Genomic DNA, 20,790 nt, shown 5'->3' on the forward strand with positions numbered 1-20,790 from the left:
CACTGATTTTGTTTAAAGTTATTCCACATGTGCAGAAACACTCGCACATACACACACTCAGACACACACTTGTCACGCTAACACACTCTGACATACCCTCAGCCCGTCCTCGAGCTGGGGCTTGTTTTCACCGACCGGCCCGCTCACATAAACACATCCATACTATACACGTGCTGGACCCTACGCCAGATCTACCATATGAGCAACTGGGCATGTGCCCAGGGGTCCCTAAGTGTAAAAGGGCCTTCCGCAATAGGAGGAAAAAAATGTATGCTTTCTTTTTTTATGTCGGGCTCAACAGACATGACACCGAGCTTGAGCCATTCTCTTGATAATTATCCAGTCAGAATGAAATTAAAGTTGTCTCCAAGAAAATTAAGTCTCATGACTGATTATTATATTGGTGAGATGGCTGGGCGGGTGTGGCTGGTGAGCAAGCGGCAATACACTGTATAGACTGGCTAACGGTCAAGGTGGGTGGGCATAGAGAGCAGGTGGCTTACATTGCACAGATTCCAGATCAGTTTTTCTCAAGCCAAGTCAGGGTTAAAAACAGTGGAATTAATTTTCACCTGACCCGCTATCAGTTAGGTTGTATCAGTGAGAAGTGTGCGGGAAAAACTGCCAAGTAGCAGAAAATGGACAGCGTTAACCAAACGTCCAGCAGGGCTGCCAAAAGAAAGGAAAAGGAAGTGAAAGAAGTGGCCACGATAAAAAATGTCCCACTAATAAGTCGTTTTTCAAAAAAGCTAAACAAAGTGAAGAGGGCATTCCGATAGAAGATGTCGAGCTAGCTGGTAGTAACGATAGCTTGGAAGCGTCCACCATCAGTTGCCGAAATGCACAGCCTCAGCTAGCTAGTAACAAAAACGTTAGCCTGAACGTTTTTAGCTCCAGCAGCGACACACTGCCTCTGCTAGGGATGCAACAAGATAGGGAAAACGACGAGAAAACGGGAGAAGAAATGGACAATTCTACTGAACTGTATGGGCATACCTGCTCAGCTGGACTGGTTATTCAGCCTTTGACCAATAGGTGTGTGATTATGGTCTGGTGGATCTGACATGCCAGCTTGACCAGAAGCTCCAAATAATTAAGGTGGGGTTTAATGGCGTGGTGTGTGCGTGGGTGGGGGGTATGAGCTTCAGTGCCCAGGGACCCCTGGGGGTACTAATCCAGCCTTGGCTGGACCCTTACTTTAATCAGGGCTTGTACCCACCCGCCACACACACACACACACACACACACACACACACACACACACACACACACACACAGATAAAATGAAGTCTTGTAGTTAAGCACATTGCATCACTTCACAGGTGAAAGGTGAATTAAAATCACAATAAAGTTTAATTGACTTACTGAACCTTCAAGGCTCAGTGTTTTCGGTTTTTATTTTTCAAAGCCATCCAGCATGCCGAATTTCACCACAAGAGGACACTGTTACATAACCTCACACGAACAGGAACAACTTTTGGATGCGTGGAAACATAAAATCCGGGTGAAAATCAGTTTAGACCGATCTGCTCCTTTTAAACAATCTGGGCATTTTTCGGTGAAAATCGGTAAAAACCGAAAACGTTGAGCCTCGTGAACGTTGTCCATCCGACCGCTCACAGCCAGCTCATCGAGTGCGAGGTGCGACCGCATCATCATACAGCGCACCTTAGGTGCTGAAATACGTCTCTGTTTGCCATGCGGTGAACAGATCAGCTGCTCCACCAGCACCACCGCACCTACATAACGTCTATCACATGACCTCCATTTGCAACAATGCACATTCACACGCGGATTACAAGGTGTAGTTCACAGTTTCACCCACATTTTCATTTTGGGGCCGGTGATTTCTCTGTGATCCGCCTCGCTGCACATGCATCAGCATATTCTATGTGGAGAGGAGAAGGTAAATAAGGAGGTGTGTGTGTGTGTGTGTGTTCTCAGTCAAAGTGGTGAATAATCACACACTAAATTGTCCGGAGAGTGCGGTCGGTCAAAATTGCACAGGCTGCGGCAGAAGATGGGGAAGTGGGAGTTCGTCAGTGGCGTAGAAGCAAATCCGAACTGACGGATTACTTAAGGTCCAGCGGACTGCGCTACACACTTCCATCCGTCAGGCCAGCAGCCTCGACGCAGCGCATGTGAACCAAAAACACAGATGGGCAACCGCATCTCGTAGGACAGAGGAACAGGAGGAGGAATGTGTGTGTTTGTGTGTGTGTGTTGTAATCAAATGCAATCCTTTGGAGAGGCAGACCCATTTCCCCTTTACTCTTGAGTGACAATTATTCAGGAATCCCTTTACTAGTGAAGAGGTGGAGGATGAGGGGGGGAAGGGAAGGGAGGCAATTGAGATCGAAAGAGAGACAGAGAGAGAGCGAGAGACAGACAGACAGAAAGAGAGTGACTGTGAGCGTGACAGAGAGAGAGAGAGCAAGAGAAAGTGAGAGAGAGAGAGAGAGAGAGAGAGAGAGAGAGACAGACAGACAGACAGAAAGAGAGTGACTGTGAGCGTGACAGAGAGAGAGAGAGCAAGAGAAAGTGAGAGAGAGAGAGAGAGAGAGAGAGAGAGAGAGAGAGAGAGAGAGAGAGAGAGAGAGATGCCTTTGATGCTTTGATGCAAATCAGTGCAATGACTAAACGCAGGGACGGATAACGACCCCTTCTGGACAACACACTGAACAACCACACATTACATCCGGCCTCTGAAACATGCTGCTCTACACCTGACTTATGCTCGTCGTCCTGTGTGGAGTTTGCATGTTCTCCCCGTGTCTGGGTGGGTTTCCTCCGGGGGCTCCGGTTTCCTCCCACAGTCCAAAGACATGGAGGTCAGGTGACTCAGCCGTACTAAATTGTCCCTAGCTGTGAATGTGTGTGTGTGTGTGTCTGTGTGCCCCCTGTGTGATGGTCTGGCGGCCTGTCCAGGGTGTCCCCCCGCCTGCTCCCCAGTGACTGCTGGGATAGGCTCCAACATCCCCACGACCCTCAAAGCAGGATAAGCGGTTTGGAACCTTCACTTCCTCCACCATTAATGTGAAAGGTCCACTTGGATGATGCACCGGAAACGCTCACCCCAACACAGCGGTACAGAGCAAGCAGACAGAGGATTTACATCTGCCAATAAGTAGGAACAGAGGTTCGGGGGGGTCGTCACGTAGGCCCCCTGGTTCAAAATCCAGCCTATCTGTGTGGCGTTTGCATGTCCTCCCCAATGTTATGCATGAGTTTCCTCCCACAGGCGAAAGACATGTTTGCTGAACTGGCCTCCACATTGTCCACAGGTGTGAATGGTGTGTGAGTGGATGGGTGTATCTGCATGCACACTAATGCCCCTTTTCCACTACACGGTTCCAGCTCCACTCCCCTCGACTGGCAGAGTGTTGTTTTCCATCACTGTAACAGAACCCCCCTCAGTGTAGCTGGTCTGCATCGATTTTGGTACCTGCTCGTTTTTTGGAGCCTCGACGAAGGTGGTGCCAGAAAAGTGGTAACAAGTTACCGAAATGCTGGAACTTTCCAATAATGGAAAACGAAAAAGTCAAGTCGAGCCGGTACCATGTAGCGGAGCGGAAAAGGGGCATAATACACCCGATCTTACCCTGCTCACACGGCGATTACTGAAATGCCCGTGTGAAGGCCTTTCCATGATGTCCTTCCGTCTGCTTTCGGTTGCTATTTTGTCTGCTAATATTGTAATAACGAGAAAAATAAAACTGCCTGTCGATTTAAGTGACAGAAACCCATCGCAGAGGCTAAAGGATGGAGAGACAGAGAGAGATGGAGGGAAGCAGTTCATAAACTGTTTTTGTGGAACATGCAGCGATTATACAAAACATCAGGCAGATGTGGCAATCAGAATAAAAACAGGAAGTGATAACTTCTAATAAGTGGGGTTTTTTTAAATCATACTCAGTGACAGTGATGGATTATCTATCTGTCAAGGGAGTCTCCCTTCCTTCCATCCCAATGCATGCTGGGGTAGACTCATGCCCACCCCTGACCTAGGTTAAGTGGGACTAGATAACGAATGAATGGATGGATGGATGGATGGATGATTAGGATGTAAAGCAAACCACTTCTCTTTTTACAAAGATATACTGGGTTGTGACTCTGAACCAACAACCTTCAAACTTCAAGCCAACGTCTACCCTGGCATCCACACAGTCAGCGTCTTCATTATCATTCTCACTTTCATTACCCTCATCATCATCATTATTGTAATTACATCATTACACCATGGTGACCGAGAAAACTGGTCTCTGGTAGGCTGGAGGGTGTTCGTTAAAACCGGTTAATACACATGTAGCTCGGCTCAAGTTTATCACTGTTCTACATTCATATGTTGTAACCATAGCAACACGCTGAACCAGTAGGAAGACCAGTGAACATTCAAAGTTAGCTTAGGGGCTAATTTTTGCTTAATAACTGTTTAATTCTGAGTCCAAAACGTTGAATAAAAAATTATTTCTTTGGTGACCAAGTGACCACGGTACAAGTGGGATAATCCACAACAAGGTCACGTGACCCGAAGCGGCCACCACCCACCACTTCAGGTCATGTGATTCTGCTTCATACATCAAAATCCTTTAACCCTTGTCGTGGATTATCCCTTACTTATTACCATTATCGTCTCCATGGCACACCTTGTTAACCATCCATCCATCATCCAAACCGCTTATGCTGCTCTCAAGGTCACGGGGATGCTGGAGCCTATCCCAGCAGTCATTGGGCGGCAGGCGGGGAGACACCCTGGACAGGCTGCCAGACCATCACAGGGCCCACACACACACACCCATATTCACACCTTGGGACAATTTAGTACGGCTGATCCACCTGAGCTACATGTCTGTGGACTGTGGGAGGAAACCCACACAGACACGGGGAGAACATGCAAACTCCACACAGAGGACGACCCAGGATGACCCCCAAGGTTGAACTACCCTGGGGTTCGAACCCAGGACCCTCCTGCCACAAGGCGACCGCGCTAACCACCGTGCTACCCCTATAATAAAGGGTATTAGTACTGATAAAGAGTATTCTATTCGATTCTACCAAACGTCTACCTTGTTAACCATGGGGTTAAAATCAGGTCTATCTCTTTAGTTAGCACTCTAATATTCCACTTTTTATCATCTGGCTGGTGCTTCTGCAGCACCCCCGATGGTCACTGGTGGGGGACCCTACAGAATTTAGATTCAAAAATTGCTGATGGAGAGGTGACAGAGTTTAGAGAGAGAGCTGTAAAATGGCAAGTAAGAGTTTTTGACTTTTCTCCATCTTGCACCTGCTCAGTAATTAGTCAACTCTGTAGAGTTACAGTTTGTCTAGTGGTCCTCACAAACTTCTCATTTCGGCGAGCGGTTGAAACATTTACAGTAGAGCATTAAAGATGCTCTCTTAAATTTCACTCAAATAAACCAACTGTGCACATTCTTCAAGTGTGAAACCTTCAGAGGCATGAGAGATGATCAAGGACTCCCCCCTCCATTATTTTTACCAGACAGATATTCTACACAGCGGGGCGTCTGGGTAGCATGGTGGTCTATTCCGTTGCCCACCAATACGGGGATCGCCGGTTCGAATCCCCGTGTTACCTCCGGCTTGGTCGGGCATCCCTACAGACACAACTGGCCGTGTCTGTGGGTGGGAAGCCGGATGTGGGTATGTGTCCTGGTCACTGCACTAGTGCCTCCACTGGTTAGTCGGGGTGTCTGTTTGGAGGGGAGGGGAAACTGGGGGGAATAGCGTGGTCCTCCCACGTGCTACGTCCCCCTGGTGAAACTCCTCACTGTCAGGTGAAAAGAAGCGGCTGGCAACTTCACATGTATGGGAGGAGGCATGCGGTAGTCTGCAGCCCTCCCCGGATCGGCAGAGGGGGTGGAGCAGCGACTGGGACGGCTCGAAAGAGTGGGGTAATTGGCCAAGCACAATTGGGGAGAAGAAAAAAAACTCCTACAAAGCCAGACAGCCACCTACAAGGAGCAAATAAAATGATGTAATCCATGCTTTTTGAACATTATGTTTCAGAGAGTATTAGTTTGCCCTTCTGAAGGATAAGAAATGGCTTATTCTGGTCCAGTAGTACTCTATGACAGTGGCGTCACAAGAAACAAACAAAAAACAGCCTTTGCTGCCATCAAAAGATGATGAACTGAAAATGTCACACACTCCATAGTGCTGCAACACAACTGTTCACAGTCGGTTTTCAGAAGTACGCGGAACACGTGGAAGCCTTATCTTGCCGTCCCATGTACAAGCGGTCTCTCTGATCTGGTTGTTTCTTAGCTTTTGGGGGCTTTGGACATATTCACTACAAACTTACTATAATGTTTACAGTCCAACTGTCCTCCCCTGCAACGCACAGTGTGAACCATCCCCAAGGGACTGGCACAACCGGGGTGTGTGTGTGTGTGTGTGTGTGTGTGTGTGTGTGTGTGTGTGTGTGTGTGTGTGTGTGTGTGTGTGTGTGTATCCGCTGTCATCACAACCCAGTTACTTGTGTCCTCCTTCAGGCGTGCCAGGCGTGCTTTGATCATCACACCAACTTGTGGAGAAACATCCGGCAACAGCTTCCATTGGGAAGCGCCCCTCTCTCCTCAGACAGCATGAAAACCAACAGAGCAACCATCATCCCTGCATTTAAATTTGCATAAAAATGGTTCATTAGCTCGCCCCCGTGCTCAAAACAGACGTTTGCAGATGTTCACCACCGAGGATGGCATTACAGCGAGCCACCGGCAAACAGCAGCACATATGGCGGCTAATTTCTCATGCTACCTGTGAGGCTCACCTCCTCACACTCATCCCCCGCACCACGACATCTGTCAGAACCCGAGGAGTAAACAATGCAGTTTTAATCCACCCCGCGAACCAAGGGCCTTCTGTTTGCCTAGATTCAGTATCCACTGCCACTGGAAAACAAGCAGATTACAACCGTCTGACCTGACCGACACGACAACCTTCGACCATATTACACTAATTCAAAATACAGGGCTCCTGTGTGGCCCCAAGGTTAAAAGGAAGTCAGCTGGTGGCAGGGCCTTTTCCTATCGGGCCCCGTTCTTGTGGAATAACCTGCCTGCTGCCGTCAGACAGTCTGTTGAGTCCAAACTTAAAACTCATCTTTTTGCCTTAACCTACAATTAGTTGCCTTTAAACTGAGTGCTTCACAACTTGTACTGCATGGCGGGTCGGTTTCTGTCTCACTGTTCTGCCGACAAGATTATAGCGTGTAGATTATAGAGTATAGATTAGAGTATGGATTATAGCGAATAGACTATAGATTATAGCATATGGATTATAGAGTATAGATTAGAGTATATATTATAGCATACGGATTATAGAGTATAGACTAGAGTATGGATTATAGCGAATAGACTATAGATTATAGCATATGGATTATAGAGTATAGATTAGAGTATATATTATAGCATACGGATTATAGAGTATAGACTAGAGTATGGATTATAGCGAATAGACTATAGATTATAGCGTATGGATTATAGAGTATAGATTAGAGTATATATTATAGCATACAGATTATAGAGTATAGACTAGAGTATGGATTATAGCGAATAGACTATAGATTATAGCATGTAGATTATAGAGTATAGATTAGAGTATATATTATAGCATACGGATTATAGAGTATAGACTAGAGTATGGATTATAGCGAACAGACTATAGATTATAGCATATGGATTATAGAGTATAGATTAGAGTATATATTATAGCATACAGATTATAGAGTATAGACTAGAGTATGGATTATAGCGAATAGACTATAGATTATAGCGTATGGATTATAGAGTATAGATTAGAGTATATATTATAGTATACGGATTATAAAGTATAGACTAGAGTATGGATTATAGCGAACAGACTATAGATTATAGCATATGGATTATAGATTGTAGAGTACAGATTATAGTGTAGAGATTATAGAGTATAGATTATAGCATATTGATTATAGTGTATAGATTATAGAGTATAGATTAGAGTAGGGTATAGATTATAGTGTATAGATTATTGAGTATAATTATAACGTATAGATTATAGAGTATAGATTATTGACTATTGCAGACTGTTCTCTTCTCTCACACGTCTTTTCTCTCTCTGAATGATGTCTTCTCCTTTCTCTTCTTCTCTGTGTGTGAATGGTGTCGTGTTAGTCTCCCTTATGTGCACGTGCAGTCTGTCCTCATCCCAGGTCTCCATGGTGACGGTGGTCACCACCTAGACACTGCTTGGCATCCCCCTCATCACATTTTTTGTAACGCGTCTTATAAATCCATATAATTTTGTTATCCTGTCTCAACGTTATCTCCTCTCGCTAAGATTTGTGACTGATGCGTTTTCTTGTCTCCTCTGCCGTGTGCGTGAATGGTGTGATGTGAGCCTCCCCTGTGTGCATGTGCAGTCAGTCTGTCCTCCTCCCAGGTCTCCATGGTGACGGTGGTTGTGTGGCTCAGGTCCTGGGCTGTTCTAATAGCATCTGGACATTGCTTGGCATCCTCCTCGTCACATTCTTGAGCAGCTGTTATCTTGAACAGTTGACATGCCATCGGTGTGTGTGTGTGTGTGTGTGTGTGTGTGTGTGTGTGTGTGTGTGTGTGTGTCTTAATTGATTGTAAAGCGCTTTGAGTGGCTGTTGCAGCTAGAAAAGCACTCTATAAAATGCAACTTTATTGATTGGTATCTTATAATTCCATTAGAATTGTGTTATCCTCTTTCGATGTTGTATTGTGTAAATTGTGTAAACACAACATCATTGCACGTTGTGCGTCTTGGGAGAGAGATCCTCCTCTGTTGCTCTCCCTGAGGTTTTTTCTCCCTGTCAAAGGGTTTTTAGGGAGTTGTTCCTTATCCGATGCGAGGGTCTAAGGACAGGATGTTGTGTTGCTGTAAAGCCCCCTGAGGAACATTTTTAATTTGTGATGTTGTGATGTTGGGCTATACAAATAAAACTGATTTGACTAGACTCAGTTAACATTCTCAGAATAAATACAAGTTTGAAATGGCAGAGATTATTGACTTCTATGAGAGACAGCCAGAAACTGGCAGTATGAAAGGCTTAAAGGATGTGTGAATATTGATCATTTCTCTTCCGTGACTCTACAGCAGCCTGACAAACAGGCGGTTAGTTGCTTTTTTGTTTCAGCATTCACAACCTGTTGCTAAAAACGTCCTTAAGTTTTACGGAACAAAGGAGAGAATAGTTAGAAATCGTTTTTACGGACAGTTTGGGTTTGTCAGTGATGTGAGCATGAAAGATTCATCCAGATGAACTGAATCAACACAACACTGCTGGACTTGAGCTTAGTAAGATTTTATTGGGAATTATTCAATTTCGAAATTTGTTCAAATGAGTCTTAATTTTATATAGTCATGCTATTGGTATAAAAACAAAAAAGGGGGGAGGGGTTGGTGATAATTCCTGGAATGCTGTTCAAATCTTTTGCAATTCAACCTGAATAGTGGGAGTAGCGGGAGCAGCGCTTTGGCATGACAGAGATGCCGATTAGGAGGTGAAATAAGATCTCATATGGCAACCAGTCCAGACTCAGCAGTCCCATGAATAACCCATTTTAAAAGCTTATCTTCAATAATATTCTCCGTGATATAAACCCATCTTGAAGCTTATTTCATAATGCAGAATAAATAGCGGTAAATCGTTACTGTGACCCCGTTTCGAGGTTAATTTCCCATCATGTCTAGGGAGGAGGATGAGTAGTTCATGTTCAGTACAATCTCAGCTGAAAATCAGCCATCATCATCCTCTATCACTGTCTGGTACGACTCTGCGTCTACCCGATCTACGGCCAAGATAAAAACAGTCATGCACGCGGCTCAGACGGTCGCCGGCTGCCACCTACCCGCTATCGAGGGCCTTCACAGCTCCGGAGACAGGAAACACGCAGGGCAGAATGTGGCTGATCCCTCCCATCCAGCCCACAGCCTGTTCAGAAGACTGGTCTGGATGGTGGTGCAGGTCTGTCAAGACTAAAACCACCAGAACAGCTTCTGTCCCAACACAGTAGCCCTCTCATTACCTCCTGAACCCTTCTACTGTATGTTGTATTCTGTATTTATGTGGTACCACTGAGCCTTCAGTATTAATCACTCACACCACTTCACCACTTACCTACTGTAAACGCTATACATCATTTATCACTTATTTATATTTAGTTAATACTACTCACCATCCTGATACCATATGTATTGTATTATACTGTATGTTGTATGTCTTGTAGCCACTGTTGTATTGTACATTGTATGGTATTTATTGTGTATTCTGTTTAGTTACTGTTCTGTACTGAGCTGCACGAAGAACACCGAGTAAAATTCCTAATGCATGTAAAGTACCTTGGCGAATAAAGGTGATTCTGATTATCATCCATCCATCCATTATCCAAACCACTGATCCTGCTCTCAGGGTCATGGGGATGCTGGAGACCATCCCAGCAATCATTGGGCAGCAGGCGAGGAGACACCCTGGACAGGCCGCCAGGCCATCACAGGGCGCCCCCCCCCACACCACCACCACCACACACACACACACACACACACACCTAGGGAAAATTCAGTACGGCCGATTCACCTGACCTACATGTGTTTGCACTGTGGGAGGAAACCGGAGCGCCCAGAGGAAACCCGCAAAGACACGGGGAGAACAGGCAAACTCCACACAGAGGACGACCCGGGACCACCCCCAAGGTTGGACTACCCCGGGGCTCGAACCCAGCACCTTCTTGCCGTGAGGCGACCACACTAAGCACTGCACCACTGTGCTGCCATTATTAATTATTATTATTATTGTAACTATTATTATTTATTACTATCATTCAATGTGAAGCACTTTGGGTGTACAGAAAAGCACTACATAAATGTAATATTATTACATTTAGTCCCCCTTCCCATCCACCCTCGTAGCCCCTCTTCCCATCCACCCGTATGTCTGTGTTATGTTTATCTGTCGTCTTGTTTCACCCAAATTAAGTGTAAAGCGACTTTGAGTATTAGAAAAGTGCTATATAAGTTGAATTTATTATTATTATTATCATCACTATTCTGAAAATAAAGTGAAAAGGCTCTCAATCTGTTATTCCGTTGTGTGTTCAGTTTTACTTCTGTATTGCAGTGCGTACAAGCCAGTGAGTTTCCTACTGTATGTTGTTGGAAAGATGACCTCACAATCCATTCAACACTAAATCAGTCCACACCCAAACCAACCAACAAAACAGACCTACACCGTGTCAATGCACCATGCAAGGCCAGAAACAAACCATCACACATGCACATTTGAAATGATGGCCTACTGGTTGGGTACCAGAAGACAGTCAGAGAAGCAGTGCTGGCTTACTATATTCATGAGTGTGAGGAGGTAGTTCTGGACGTGCTCCTTCCCGTGGAAGCGGACCACCGAGTCATCCACCCCCAACAACACCTCAATGTTGTAGTCATCATCCCCTGCATGGCGCCGCCATCTTCTCACGGTCTGGTTGACCTGCCGGGCAACGCTATCCAGGGCTCCTGCTATGTCCAGCTCCGGCTCTGCACCAGGAAGAAGACAGGGGAACACGGCAACATCAGAGAGGACGCTTTCTGCAAGGGCTGAACAACATATCGTTTCACAATCAACATCGCGACATGTGTGATAGTCATGATGCAAACGACGCCATGTTCTGCAAACTGGGCCCATCAGTCGTAACAGGCTCAAACTGTTACTGCTTCATAGAAAATAATTGAAAATCCAGCAAGGTGCACTTTTTAATGACTACTCCTAAGGAAAAGTCTTCTAGCGCGGTGCTTTTCAAACTACGGGTTGTGACCAACTGAGTCGCAGGGTGTCAAAATGAACACCGTTTGTGTGTCTGAAGAAAAACGGGACATGTTTATTTTCTTTTTTTGTGATCGGATATGTTTTTCATTTAAATGAAAATGAAATGAAAGAAAACACTTATTTTCAAACTGTTTGAGTCAATGCAAACAATGCAACTAATTAACTGCATTCCAAGATATAATTTAAGTCACATTTAATGTTTACGGGCCATTTAATGTTGCCAGGAAGTCGGGAGTTGCAGAAAAGTAGTATGTAGGAGTGGTGCAGGATATGTATGAAGGAAGTGTGACAGTGGTGAGATGTGTGGTTGGAATGACAGATGGGTTCAAGGTGGAGGTGGGATTACATCAAGGATCGGCTCTGAGCCCTTTCTTGTTTACAATGGTGATGGACAGGTTGACGGACAAGATCAGGCAGGAGTCTCCATGGACGATGATGTTTGCGGATGACATTGTGATCTGTAGTGAGAGTAGGGTACAGGTTGAGGAGCGCCTGGAGAGGTGGAGGTATGCACTGGAGAGAAGAGGAATGAAAGTCAGTAGGAGCAAGACGGAATACCTATGTGTGAATGAGAGGGAGGACAGTGGAATGGTCAGGATGCAAGGAGTGAAGGTGATGAAGGCATATGAGTTTAAATACTTGGGGTCAACTGTCCAAAGTAACGGGGAGTGCAGAAGAGAGGTGAAGAAGAGAGTGCAGGCAGGGTGGAGTGGGTGGAGAAGAGTGTCAGCAGTGATGTGTGACAGAAGGGTACCAGCAAGAGTTAAAGGGAAGGTTTACAGGATGGTAGTGAGACCGACTATGTTGTATGGTTTGGAGACAGTGGCACTGATGAAAAGACAGGAGGTGGAGCTGGAGGTGGCAGAGGTGAAGATGATAAGATTTTCACTGGGAGTGATGAAGAAGGACAGGATTAGGAACGAGTATATTAGAGGGACCACTCAAGTTGGATGGTTTGGAGACAAAGCAAGAGGCAAGATTGAGATGGTTTGGACATGTGTGGAGGAGAGATGCTGGGTATATTGGGAGAAGGATGCTGAATATGGAGCTGCCAGGGAAGAGGAACCGAGGAAGACCAAAGAGGAGGTTTATGGATGTGGTGAGGGAGGACATGCAGGTGGCTGGTGTGACAGAGGAAGATGCAGAGAACAGGAAGAGATGGAAACGGATGATCCGCTGTGGTGCCCCCTAACGGGAGCAGCCGAAAGTAGTAGTAGTAGTAGTAGTAGTTACTGTTGCCGGGCCTCGTCTGTTTCATTTGCTCAATAGTAGGCTGAAAACCGGAAGGAGAATACTGCCTTAATGAACAATGTAGATTAATTATCCCGCTTTCTGACAGGTAATGAGAAGTTACTGCTTATTTCATAGCACAAAATATTTAATGGGTCTAGAGCCATAAATTACACAGGGCTCACAGCATGAGAAGATTCGGGAAGTGCTGTTCTAATGGAGCTGATAAATAACATTATTACATCTGATTTAATGACTTCTTCATCAGCTGCTTTATTTCCCCCCTGAAAACCACCCCAATCATTGTTTGCATGGTAAATTATACAAACAGAGCTTATTTAAAGCTGCATATCTTCTTCTGGCTTGTTCCCAGTTTCCCAGGGGTCACCACAGTGGATATGATAGTTTGCATCGGTACCCTGTGAGGGCACAGCACCAATGGCGGTCGTTGTTAGACTTAGACTTAGACTGCTTTTATTTGTCTTTGCCTCATATGCATGTCTCATGCACACAAGGGAACGAAATTACGTTTCACACGGACCTCACTGCCACATTGGCTGGACACAATTGGGGAGAAAAGGGGGGGGGGGTTAAAAACAAAAAGTCAATGACGTGAACACTTGGCTTAGTCACCAACCCCCATTTGCTGTGAAACTGAGACTCCTGTTGGAACCGCCGGGTGCACCTACATCAGTATGGACAACAGGCTTTGTGAAAACACTGAAATATTTAAGTGCCGACATCTGAAAGAGTATAATGACATCCAGTCACGCAACTATTAATGTTTGTGACACTGTGTGAAAAAATACAAACATATTTGGCCTGGTTTCCATGGCTGAACTGTATAGTGCCAAACGTTAGTGCCACACTACTACTACTACTACTACTACTACTACCACTACTTTCGGCTGCTCCCGTTAGGGGGCGCCACAGTGGATCATCCGTTTCCATCTCTTCCTGTCCTCTGCATCTTCCTCTGTCACACCAGCCACCTGCATGTCCTCCCTCACCACATCCATAAACCTCCTCTTTGGCCTTCCTCTTCTCCTCTTCCCTGACAGCTCCAGTTAGCTAGTTAAACATTAGCCCAGTTTGCTAGTTAAACATTAGCCCAGTTTGCTAGTTAAACATTAGCCCAGTTTGCTAGTTAAACATTAGACACTGAATCTGGTCAAAAACAAAAAAACAAAAAAAACTACAAGGGCTTGATGAGGTCATGCATTATCAAGTTTTGCTGATTACATCCACGTGACAGTAATTGCAAATCTATATTTGATATATTTTGATGAAGCACAATCAAAACATATCCAAAGGAGTTGAATCAAGTGCAACTGGACTTGGTATATATCCGTGAAGACGTTTCGCCTCTCATCCAAGAGGCTTCCTCAGTTCGTGCCTTTCTGACTAGACCAAGCTAGTCTGAGGAAGCCTCTTGGATGAGAGGCGAAACGTCTTCACGGATATATACCAAGTCCAGTTGCACTTGATTCAACTCCTTTGGAGAACCATGACCTGGATGAATGAGAACATTCACAGACAATCAAAACATATCAGACCTATTTCAGTGGGAACTGCATGTGATCACACAAGACACCTTACGTGCGTAAAAAAAGTCGCTCCGTGTGTTACGCCTGCCTAAGAATAAACATGTTGAGGTGTGTTTTTTAAACAATAAATGTCCGTATAACTCATCAACACCTCGTTTCCTTGGCACAAGTCATGTGCTGCAGCTGCTAAAGGATGCCAGCTCAGCTCAGCTCAGCTCCTCGGCTCAGTTCTGCAGATGAAAGCCCACATGTGAGCGCCACGCAGCCACGGGGCTTCACATGGAAGTGTGTTTAGGGATAATGGGTCCAATAAGAGCGTTTTAAAACTGCCTGACGTGCGGGAGGCGACTTTGCTGACTTGAACACAAAATTTTATTGATGTCTCTTGTTCAGCATGAAGCCCTCTGGGATTCGGTAAAACCGGTGGGGGTTGCATGATAATGCAGAAAAGTTAAGACCTTATCTAAGGCCAGTATTTTACAATTCAGATTATCGTCTGAGGCTTTATAGTAAGAAAATCAGATTTGTCGTCAAAGTTTAGTCTGTCTCCGCTTCCTATGAAAAAAAAAAAATCAGCTGACTTGACATTATCCGGTTCCCCCCCACACTCCCTGGTCTTCAATGAAATTGATGATAATTCATCTTCTGGAGGAGTGACCCACCAATACTCAACTTTCCCCTGACGGAGCGTCGACGTACACTTGGATGGCTATAATGCCGGTCTCTGTCGACCCCGCCCGCTGCTTTAGAACCCCTCAGCAGGTCCGTCAGCATCATGAGACCTTATTTTAGATCAAAACGCCTCTTGATAAGGCCTGCCTTTAAGACTTTATGCTGACAGTTGTACATACAACCTTCTGCAGACTGACTTATGCACACTAATGACCTCATAAATCTCCCTGCAGCAAGGAGCGGAAATACTTAGGACAGCCCCTCCGACCAGGGAGCAGTAGGTTTAGAGCTGGTCTGAGAAACCTGAGCAGGAGAGCTTCAGAAACATATAATACTGAATAGCACCTCCTTTCCATAGACAACTACCTTTGAGCAAGGCACTGAGGCCTCCAGTTGCTCTACTGGAGCTGCTTTGTGTCCAGCAAATCGCAGGTATGAAAGTTTGTGACGAAGACAGCCGTTAGGTTTGCATTCAACTGTCAAGGACGTTTTAAACAAACTTTTCTAAAGCCGCGGTGAGAAAATGAGAACTGGACGCCTCACCGCCAGATCTGTTTAAACATCACGTGTCTGAACTTCAACACCCAGCAGGAAGCTGGACCAGTTAAACATGAGGAAACAACTGATCATGTGATCACATACTAGTTATTCGGTAAATGCATTTCCATCACCCAGTTAATGTATAAATACTTTATAGACGATACCAAAAACCTTTTTTGGGGATTTTCCCCCCTTTTTGAGCCGTCCCGGTCTCTGCTCCACCCCCTCTGCCGATCCGGGGGGGGGCTGCAGACTACCACATGCCTCCTTCCATACATGTGGAGTCACCAGCCACTTCTTTTCACCTGACATTGAGGAGTTTCACCAGGGGGACGTAGCGCGTGGGAGGATCACGCTATTCCCCCCAGTTCCCCCTCCCCCCCCAACCAGGCGCCCCAACCGACCAGAGGAGGCGCCAGTGCAGCAACCAGGACACATACCCACATCCTCCTTCCCACCTGAAGACACGGCCAATTGTGTCTGTAGGGACGCCCGACCAAGCTGGAGGTAACACGGGGATTCGAATCAGCGATCCCTGTTTTGGTAGGCAACGGAATAGACCGCTACACTACCCGGACGCCTCCAAAACCATTTTAAGTAGACGTAAAAACTGCTTTTGTGATACTGGGGAGGTTTAATTGAATTTTCCCTTTCCCATCTAGCCTTTTTAATACAATACTTTCTAATGCGCACAAAAACGCTGTGATGGAAACATGGCTTCTGTCCAGTTTTATCCAGAGAATATGAAACAGAAATATTACAAAAATTTAAAAAATGTAAATATAAAAATATATAACATAAAATATTAAAAAATATATAAACATAATTAAATATATAAAAAATAAATAAAAAAATAAAACAAATTATAAAATATAATAATATGTATGTGTATATGTGTGTGTGTATATATACATATATATATACATAAAACAAAATATAAAATGTCATTTCCATGTCGAAGCCTTTACGGCGACGCTGGGGTTTTTCAGGTCGTTTGAGAAGCTCGTTGTCCACGTTGAAATGCTGAAACACCAGAACAGCGTTAGAGTCCCTGCTGCTGGGCAGGCGCACACAACTGCAGCTTTACTGCAGATCACAAGGTGATCAGTCACACATCAGCTTTCTGAAAAGTCCGTTTTCAGTGGCCGAGAACAGCGGATTAGTGTGGAAGGAGAGCCGAAACGGACAGAACATGATGGAGACGTGGTGTCAGAATAAAGCAGGGTGTTGCAGGAAAGGAGCACACTGCATGTGTGTACGGCATCAACCCCCCCCCCACACACACACACACACACACAGTAAATAAAGTTTAACATCTTTTTTTTTTTTTTAAATCATTTATCCACATTCACAGCACATGTTGCGTCAACGAAAAAAAAAATCCCTGGAAAAAAAAAAACTAACTCCTGCCACAAATGTGAAGCGTGAGCCACTTTTCATTTTTCCGGTGATGCTCGGGTCCGCAGACACAGCCGGCGATTGAGCGCGGCGGGCTTAGATAAACAGAGAGAGACGGCCGCCACCTCGGCTGTGCCCTGAGCCTGACAGTGTTGGGATTGTGGAGCGCATTCCTCCTCTCTGCCGCCCCCATCGTGACACAGGCATTCTTGTGCAGAGGGCTAAACAGCACCCCCCCCTTCCCCAACACACACACACACATACACACACACAACACACACACACACACACACACACAACACACACACACCTCCCTCCTCAAGAGTAAACAGGCTCTCTGAGGTCCCTGCTTCAAAAGCACAGGACTTCCCCTCAGCGCTCTCCTTGAGAAGGCCAGTGTGCCCCCAAGCCCCCCCCCCCCCCAACAACCCGGACCCGGCCCGCAGCCCCGGTCCCAGGGGGGAGCCCCGCCATAGTAGCAGCAGCAGCAGTAGTAGCGGCGGCCAGGGAAAAGGTGGGATAGCGTTTGCCCACACGTGGCAAGGGAGCAAGGAGGCCAGACTGAGCCACCGCAGGGCCAAAAACGGCACAGGGGCAGGCGACAGGCACGCCGCCATCGGCCCCGAGTGGAAATCTACTGTGTCGGCCGGGACGGAATTAAGACCCACCCTCCACACACACACACACACACACACACACACACACACAAATACCCCTTTGGCAGTGAATGAATATTTGGTCATGGCTACACTGCTGAATAAATATACAAGGATGTAGTAATTTTAAAATGGAGTAAAAAATGCATTAATTCATGAAAACTGGGAGTGTGTATGTTTGTGTGTGTGTGTGTGTGCACAAACACATGAATATGCATGACTACAAATGACAACACTACTGCTAGAGTTGTTGGACCTTATTCCTTTTTTGTTGCCGTGCTTTCCATTTGGTCTATTTCCAGAGTCTGATCACGTCAAACTGCAAGATAAATCTTCAGGTATGAAAACCTGTCAAACACACCAAGCTACATCCCGGGTCCTAATCTGGTGCTCTGGTTAAGGTGGTGGGTGGGCTGCTGGCCCACACACATCAAGTAATACAGGGCATCTGAGTGGTGCGGCGGTCTGTTCTGTTGCCTACCAACACGGGGATCGCCGGTTCGAATCCCCGTGTTACCTCCAGCTTGGTCAGACGTCCCAATTGGCCGTGTCTGCGGGTGAGAAGCCAGATGTGGGTGTGTGTCCTGGTTGCTGCACTAGCGCCTCCTCTGGTCGGCCGGGGTGCCTGTTCTGGGGGAGGGGGAACTGGGGGGAATAGCGTGATCCTCCCACGCGCTACATCCCCCTGGTGAAACTCCTCACCGTCAGGTGAAAAGAAGCGGCTGGTGACTCCACATGTATGGGAGGAGGCATGTGGTAGTCTGCAGCCCTCCCTGGATCAGCAGAGGGGGTGGAGCAGAGACCGGGACGGCTCGGAAGAGTGGGGTAATTGGCCGGATGGAATAGGGGAGAAAAAAAGGAGGGGGGGGTAGTACTGATAGGATGCTTCATGATTGGGAATGACCCATCGCTCAAAACCACCCGTGAACAAAAGGAGATTAATTTTATTTGGCATCTTTAAAAAAACCCACCATGGTACTACAACAGTCCTGGGCAGGACTTTGGCATGGCCTTTCTCCTTAGTAATGTACTGTAAAGAATTTGTTATGATATTGTCAAGTTTAACAACATTGTGGCCATCCACTGTGGCACCTTTATGCTATTATGTCTCAGTATCTTCTCATAATACATCTTATCTTTGTATATTATTATGATCGTCTTGATAGCCCGGGATGCTCATGGTATGTGATCATCAAAGAAACCACAGGGTACGTGTCTGTAAAGAAAAATGAGGTAAAACTAAAATAAATTAGTACGTTCACACTGATGAGTTCAGAAACTCACTCGTTTTGCAAAAACAGTGCAATCCATAATTTCAACAAAAATGAATATCCATGACCTCAGCAACTTGATTTCTGGTTATGGATGGGTTCCTACTTTCAAATCCAAGTTATCAGGTCCATGTTTTATTTTTAATTTGGGGGATTTTCCCCCTTTTTCTCCCTAATTGTACTTGGCCAATCACCCCGCTGTCTGAGCCGTCCCGGTCTCTGCTCCACCCCCTCTGCTGACCCGGGGAGGGCTGCAGACTACCACATGCCTCCTCCCATACATGTGGAGTCGCCAGCCGCTTCTTTTCACCTGACAGTGAGGAGTTTCACCAGGGGGACGTAGCGCGTGGGAGGATCACACTATTCCTCCCAGTTCCCCCTCCAAACAGGCACCCCGACCGACCAGAGGGGGCGCTAGTGCAGCGACCAGGACACACACCCACATCTAGCTTCCCACCCGCAGACACGGCCAATGGTGTCTGTAGGGACGCCCGACCAAGCCGGAGGCAACACGGGGATTCGAACTGGCGATCCCCGTGTTGGTAGGCAACAGCATAGACCGCTACGCCACCCAGAAGCCCAGTTATCAGATCCATGTTAAGCCACAGAGCCGTGTCAGTTACCACTGCAACTCATTTCATGGATGCCTGGAAACAAGGCAAAGTGGTGTTAATGCCAAAATTGTCTTTTGATTCGTTAATTGGTTTGCAGGTGCCGACACGCGCCACCAACACTAACACAAGCTGTGCAACAGCAACAGCCCGCTGACGACATCTTGTCCACCCCCTGTGGAGCAACACAATGCCGGTCAACATGGCAGCTCTCCCGTAACAAGCCTAGATATGGTCACGATCTAATTGCCTTTCGTTGAGCATTTGTTTCCTGCCAAATAAAGAGCCAGACAAGCAGAGGAGGCGCACGTTTCAAACTGCGAAACGTGACGTCATCAGCAGCCGCCGGTAAAATCAACCCTCCCAGAACGTGTATGGCAAGACACGCGTCCAAACGTCTACATATTGTTGCGGGACAGCTCCCTGACGGATAGTGACGGACGGACAGTCTGACTAAAGTAACGCGAGACCCTGTTAGCCAATGAGAAGAGACTTAGGAATGCGTGCGTGCTGCCTATTGTTATCCATTGCACAGCACAGCGTGGGTTAGTTGTTATAGTGATTTACAGACTGTCACACAGTGTTAGCTTAGCATAACGTGTTAGCGATCAGACGTAACATTCCTGACTCCTACACCTCGACTGAGCTGACGCTAGACAGTGACTAACCAGCGACGACCATAATAGAACCAGTAAGAGTGATTACCAGCCCCCAGAGAGAGATCAGAGTGTGCAGCCAGTGACAGTGCGAGTGTCTGCAGAGTGAGACCATCCCAGCCAGGCTAGCCAGCGTCCGTCATCGTCTGCAGACTGCAGGAGCAGTGCAAGGTGGGTTGCTAAACCCGTAGCCTAGCCCGGCTAATTAACGCCAGAGACTGTGTTGTCGCACCATAATTCCCAGCCTCCAACTACTTAATATAAGAACATCTAAACCCAGTCCCGCGACAATATAAAAACATTCAATGCTGAAACAGTAAATCCTATTAACCTGCAATAACAGTGGTCATAGTCATCTTTATGA

General features: G+C 46.3%; 1 protein-coding gene across 1 annotated transcript in view; it reads right to left on the reverse strand.

Annotated features, from left to right (window-relative positions):
• The window catches only part of adamts3 (ADAM metallopeptidase with thrombospondin type 1 motif, 3), a 202,440-nt gene that overhangs the window by 92,311 nt on the left and 89,339 nt on the right, over window positions 1–20,790 (reverse strand). Inside the window, exon 5 of the mRNA XM_056280392.1 lies at window positions 11,366–11,556. Within this exon, the coding sequence (XP_056136367.1) occupies window positions 11,366–11,556 (191 nt within the window). The remainder of the gene's footprint in view (window positions 1–11,365; window positions 11,557–20,790) is intronic.

Source organism: Lampris incognitus, chromosome 1 (assembly GCF_029633865.1).
Source record: "Lampris incognitus isolate fLamInc1 chromosome 1, fLamInc1.hap2, whole genome shotgun sequence".
Lineage (NCBI taxonomy): Eukaryota > Metazoa > Chordata > Actinopteri > Lampriformes > Lampridae > Lampris > Lampris incognitus.